Here is a 6,644-nt window from a genome sequence, read left to right on the forward strand (position 1 = left end):
CTCTGGCTTGTTCCCCTGTTGATGGCAACTGGGCTTGTGACCTTACCATTAACACAGAGTCTGGCAGTTGGGTGATTGATTGGAGAAAGCCACAGCTAAAGCCTAGGTGCTGCAAGAGCACAAACAGGTAAGACCACTCCAGTGAGTCGAAGGCCTTAGTCATATCAAGTAACGCCACTACTGCAGGGAGTTGCAGGTTTAACATATGGAGCAATACAAAAAAGGACATGGAGGTCATGGCTGGTTATGTGGCCAGGAATAAAGCATGATTGGTTGGGGCACTTAACCATACGGAGAGGAGGAAGGACTTGTGCAGCAATAATTTTGGCTAGCATTTTTGTATCTAGGTTTTATCTTGAAGAGTGTCCTGTAAGAGTCACATTTGTTTGGTGGCTTCTCGGGCCTCAGGAGCGTGACTATTAGAGTTTCTCTTACTGAGGGGGGTAGGAGGCCCATGCTTCAGGAATCCTCGTACATTGCCAGTAGGTGCAATGCCAGGTCCTCTGCATAGGTTCTATAAACTTGAGCAGTCAGGCCATCTGACCAAGTGATGCCGGGAAATAATGGGTTGCCTAGTAATTTATCTCTGACCCACAGTTCTGAGAAGCAAATTGTGATTTAGAAGTAGGGCTGTGGTGACTGTGGTCGCCAGGATCAAAAGAAATATTGCTCACAATTGGGGTAGTAAGCATATTTTCGTATAATAGCTCAGTGAAAAAGGAGATGGCCAGAATCCTTACAATATGGCACACAGGGCATACACATGGGTGGTGGATGTCCAGAGGAGATCATGAGAACGGACTGATCTTGAGTAGGATTTCCAACTACTCTTTGTTTAAGGAACTCCAAAGTTCAATGCAAGGGCTGGATTTCTGGCAGTATGTGTCAGAAGTGAGCAGGGAGCTAACCATACATGCTGCAGTTACAAAGAAGAAATCCTTTTAGTATTTTGAATAAGTTCCATTTTAAATAGGAGGAAGTGAAAAGACAGATACGTAGTTGCTGGGACCAAAGCACTCAAGAGTGTAAAGCTTCGGAAAGCAACTATCTTCTAGGATTCATAAAATTTAATTTTCCCCATAGAATGCTCCCCGGTCATTTTTTATTATACTTTTCCTTCTTTTCATTACCATTATTGGAGCAAAAACGAGGGTGTTTCTCGCGTCATTGAAATTGAAACATCCCTTAGTCTATACTGTCGAGTCCATAGTGATAGTTTGTTGCAACAACCAGGGCTGCAAGCGTTTGCTCTAACCGTATTGTGTAACAAGTACATTTTGATTCAGGGCAAGAGATCATGGCATCCTTATTCGTACAGTCTGCCAGGAGGGCTCGACGATTGACAAACGTAGCAAGCGCCAGCTTGCGCTGTACCTACCCCTACCTCCATCGAGGATCCCACGACAAGAGGCAGTCCCAGGCCCACATTCGGTCGTCCCGAAGAACCTTCCAGGAAGCGGAAGGCGTAATCATAGGTCTCGGCGGGGAAGCAGCCAGAATCTTGCAGCACCAGCCAGCAACAGGCCCATGCCAATTACCATTTAACTGAACAATCTGCGTCTGAATGTCACTATTTACCACAAATCCCGAATCCAGGTGCTCTCTGTGTGTTTCTACATGGGCAACTAACTGTTCAGCCTTCCAGAGTGATACTTTCGGGCTCTTTTAGTTGACCAAGTCTCTTTTTATCTTCACTTCCTCAGACTGCTTAACAAACTCAAGCGTTGTGGATTGTGTTACACAGCTTTGCTCATTTAATCTGGACACAATGGGGTTTGGGTCTTCCAGGCCAATGACCATATTGAAGCAATTGGTCAATCATATATTCACAGGCCTTAAATATATCAAGTTAGGTCAACAAATCCTCGTAACAAACTTAGCAAAGTAGTTTAAAGGCAATATTAAACAGTGGTCCTTTCATATTTAGCCATTCTTTTATTTCAGCCAGTGTTATTGCATATGGTCCAGCCCCACCTATTTGTAGAAGATACCTACTTGGTCCTGTTAAAGCTAGGAGTTGAAGGTATACAGTGTGGAGTTACTATGTCCATGTTGGACTCCTTCCTACACTTCCTCCTTTCATCTCTGTCTTACCTTTTCGCAAACCTCCTTCACCCTTTCTCCTCTGCGTTTCTCTTTGGGGTTACTTCTCTTTCTCCTGCCTTTGTTTCTTCTGCAGTGATTTTATGTATTTTCCTGTTTCTTTCCTTTAGCCTGTTCTCCTTTTTTTCTCTCTCCTTTCCTTTTCTTCTCCCCCTTCTGAAGTCCTGCTCTTTGTCTCTTCACAGGTTCTGCAATTATTCCCCAGTCCAATCTCTGAATTTCAGAGAAGACAGGAAAAATTATCGAAGCTGGAGAGAATGAGGACCGTCGCCTGGCTACGATGTTGGAGTCTTTTTAGCATCTTTTGGACTTGGGGTTTTATCCACTACTTTGCTCCTTTCCCTTCATAAACTGATTGCTTTTTGTATCTTTGTGGTAAAAGCTTGTTGATTGATCTTACATTTAGGAAAGTGTACACATTAATAGATTGATTTCATGATTTAAACTTTTGTGTTTTTTAATTGTTATTTTGAACTTCTAAACCTTATTCACATTTTGGCCACACAGTAGGGATCACCTCAAAAACCGCGAGAGTAGCCCATTTTACATCTATGCTCATCGTGGTATTTAAAGAAGAATACAAATATTTAAGTCCTCCCACTCTCTGAATTCACTCTTCGAAATTTGAATCATACAAGGATTTGTCTAAAGGCTGATGACAACAACCTGCCCTGGAAAGGTGTGCGATTATTAGACACATCTCTCAACAACCCTCAGTCATGCTCAAACCTCCAATTCCTTATAACACCTTGAAACTCTTAGCCCTCCCTTGGGCCTGCAGCTAAACCCATTTTCACTTGACAGCTATTCCTATTAGAAGGATTCATTTTAGAGTACTGCAACTATCCAGCTCTTGCTCATTTTCAGAATGAAAGCCATGCTACCTGCTAGTACCCACGTTACCGCAGAAATGATGCCTTTCATCAACCTGCAAAATTAACCTCCCCTCTAAAAATGTCATATTGTGCCACAAAAAGAGGAAAAGGGATGCCTCCACCCCAAGCTGTAGCTTTATCCCTGGGATGGGTCGCACCCCCCCACGCCATTTTGCAACTTCATTGAGACTGCTTTTTAATTTCCAGGTACCCTTCTATCAAGGTGTTATTGTCAACCGTAAGCAGCCCTGGGTTGAATAGACAATGCACTCAGCTTTTTCATACACATTGGTGTGATTTACAGCCTGTTATTGGGGGGGATGTGTTTGTGCAAGAAATACATGAATGTAATTTCAAAACTTGTGTAGACCATTGTTTTTGTGTTGTGTTTTTCTTTAAAGTGTCAGTTTTGTGTGAGTAGGCATGTGCTTAATACAGGACTCCTATCAGAGAGAGCTGAGAGCATGGCTGAAGTGACCAGTTGTCGGGCAGCAGCTATAAGAGGATGGAGAGGTGGTCAGGGTGGAAGGGAGTATGATTTTTGTGTCTTTGCTTCTGCCCCAGCACAGCATGTTTCATTGCCTAGAGAGTCCTGCAAAGGCATGTCTTGCACTGGACCTACTTTGACCAGGGCTGATGTGATTCAAAACGGTCATGTTGCTGTGACTTGTAGCTTGCCCTCAGACCATTTAGCATGTAAGGATTCACAGGTTTGCCTTCACCACCATTGTCTGCCTATTAGTCTACCTTCTGACCTCTTACACATCTGCTCTCAACTCACATTATGGCCAGTCTTACCCTCCCACATTCCTCCCGTTCACCAGTCGTGGCTCGTGGCAAGCAGAAGGGGCGGGGCGGCACATGGGGGGGGGGTTTAAAAATTGAATTAAAAAAAAAAACACCTCCATCGTTGCCACCGCTCCATCTGCTCCTCTGCTGGGCGCAGGCACAGGCTTCCAGCCTGCCCTGCGGCCAATCCTTATGCTGCTCAAAGCAGCTTCAGGATTGGCTGAGAGCGCCCAGCCATGGTGCTCCCAGGCAGACTGGGAGCCTGTGCAGGCTTTCTTCAGTCCGGCAACTGTGTTACTGGGCTGGAGAAAGCCTACTTTGCATGTGTGTTTGGCCGGTCTGAGATGGACGGCCAAACATACATGCGCATTGAGGGGGATGCTGTACACTCCCCCTCACTGCTCATCACCCCCATGGCCCGCTCCTTTTACCAAAAAATGCTAACAAACACTGTTTATTATCGTTTTTTGGTAAAAGGTTTGCAGCTGCCTCTGCTGGTGGGGGGCAATGCTCCTCCGCCCTAATAGAGGAGCCACCCCTGCAGTTCACCACCTGTCCCATCCCCCATTTATTGACATTCAGCCCTCTTCAACTCCTGCACCCCTCTATGACCAAGCCATTTTTTGTCTTGGAGCTCCCGTCTCTCCATTGTTGCTCAGTTGGGACTTTAAATTTTTGTATTTATTTATCCCTCTATTCAGCACGGCTGTCTAATTTAGGTCCCATTTCCAAATTTTGTTGGATAGACCCTGACCATCCACCCAACTTCTCCAATGGAAGTCAGGGCCCTGTCTCCTTGATGGCATGGTGGTATACACCTCTGCCTGTCTCACCATGTATTTCTAATGGCTACATCTTTCCTTAGATTCCTCACCTTGTGTATATCCCTCAAAGCGCCAGATGAGTTATAAACTTTTTCCCAGTAACTGCTCTCCAGCACCACCAGATGGTGCCATGCGGCTTCAGCCTGAACTTTGCTGCTGAATATGATGACATCGGAATATAGTATTGTTGTGTAGCCATTTTAGCTATAATTGTACACTTGTTATTTTAGCAAAGTAGACCTGCCACTGTGCACTTTAACCTAGATATATTTTATTCGGCTTCGTTTTCGTTTTTTCAACAGTAGCCACATTTGCGGTCTTGTTTTATTTTCTCTATCTAGCTGTTCTTCGCCTAGGTCAGCACTGCGTTCTTAAACAAGATATTTCTTTCACTCTGTGCTTTTCTCATGGCTGCAGTAAGATAGGTTGCCGGCAAAAGTGGTAAGCTTTGTCTTCAATGTTCACAGAAACATACACACTCTTACATGGGGATCCTTTCTTGGAACATCATATGTTTTATTATAAAAACACTACTTTGACCCATGTACGTTAGAGGGAGATTCCAGCCAGATGACCACGACTGTATGCTGATTACCGATTGCTTTGGTACAGCTGCTTGTAGACTACAGGCCTCTTGCTCAGGTCTTAGGGATGATGTCTTCCCAGGGGAACCTGAAAGGCAAAATTAGAGTTTAACAGCGGTGCTCTAACATAGCTTATGGAAGAACTATCCCTACAAACCTTAGTGACAGTATAGTAGCATTATTCTTATGTTTTTCTCTCCTTGTCCCAATTTTAATCATATTGTGCTTCATCGTTCTAGTTATTGCAATACATGCTTTATTATCTAAGATGCAGTTGCTTCAATTAAAACCTTATTGAACATTACTCTGCCTCTGATTGTCCTTGCATATGTGAGACTAATGTAACTGAGAGAAACGGATGAGATCTGAGTGACCACGATTCCCCTGAAGAGTCATGCATGTCATGCGCCAGGTTGCCCCAATCATCCCTGCTCTTGGGTGGAGATGAGGCACTGGTAGTTAGCCAGAACAAACCCGGATTAGGCAGACTGGTGTCACATGGTGTGGGATCAGACTCAGTCCCCTGCAGTACAAGTGATTCTGCTGCCCAAATCCAGTAGTCTCGTTAGGATAATGAGAACCTATGCGACATGGTGCCGCCAATGTTTGGTCAGGCACTCATTTTCGGGACCTTCTGAGTATCTCTGTCTCACTACATACAAAAACACCTCAGTACTATTTACGGAGATGTCTGTGGTATTGGGGATTTTCCCTCCTCAGCTAAGTAGAGAGTACTTAACTAACACTGTAGGTTGTTCAAGTTTGAACCCTAAAAGGATAATCCCCATTTGGTGTGCTTATCTCAGAACAAAACTTTACCATTTGCCATGGCAAGCCCACAGCGGGTAGCAATTGCAGTCAACATACGATGGCTCCTTAGTTATTGGCACCTGGCCTAACGGCCAGAGGGGGTACAGTTACATTTGTTGTTGAAGCTCATGCAGCATACAGAACAGAAAGTTTCTGTTCTTGGGTCACATTTCCAGCAGCCGATGGGAACACAAATACATGTCACCACTATACACCTGCAAACATACCTTCACAATACATAGCATATGCATATTTGGAAATACCTCTATCTTATCAAGACCATAATAATTGGCTTGATGGCACCCTACCACATACAATCCTACATGTTAGGTTAGGTCCTCTAAGTAATGATGGTCACACATACACCGCACCCTGATGCAGCAAGCTTGGCGGGAGCTGAGGTTTGGCGCTTATATACTGATCTTACGGCAATATACAGACTATTAGTACAGTTTGTAATGCAGACATTAAATACAAACCCAGAACGTACTGCCCCGGTGCAACCACATGCAGCAACACCAGGTAATAATCCTGCGACTGTATATTCGATTATGGGTAAGGTACCCGCCAAACGGGAAGAGATTTTGTTTTGGTTAGCTCAAAAAATAAATGCACTGGAAGCAGTATTTCCCCATGCGAGACCTCAGGATAACCATAGA

General features: G+C 44.4%; 1 protein-coding gene across 2 annotated transcripts in view; it reads left to right on the forward strand.

The window, feature by feature from the left end:
* MACROD1 (mono-ADP ribosylhydrolase 1) overlaps nt 1-3,337 on the forward strand; it is a 2,310,829-nt gene extending 2,307,492 nt beyond the window's left edge. For both annotated transcript variants that reach the window (XM_069207113.1, XM_069207112.1), the window contains one exon: nt 2,289-3,337. Coding sequence is in view for 1 of the 2 variants with exons in the window: in XM_069207112.1 (XP_069063213.1) it covers nt 2,289-2,320 (32 nt within the window). In the remaining variant the exon portion in view is untranslated. The remainder of the gene's footprint in view (nt 1-2,288) is intronic.
* Nucleotides 3,338-6,644: the final 3,307 nt, after the last annotated feature.

The sequence above is a fragment of the Pleurodeles waltl genome, chromosome 9, assembly GCF_031143425.1.
Source record: "Pleurodeles waltl isolate 20211129_DDA chromosome 9, aPleWal1.hap1.20221129, whole genome shotgun sequence".
Lineage (NCBI taxonomy): Eukaryota > Metazoa > Chordata > Amphibia > Caudata > Salamandridae > Pleurodeles > Pleurodeles waltl.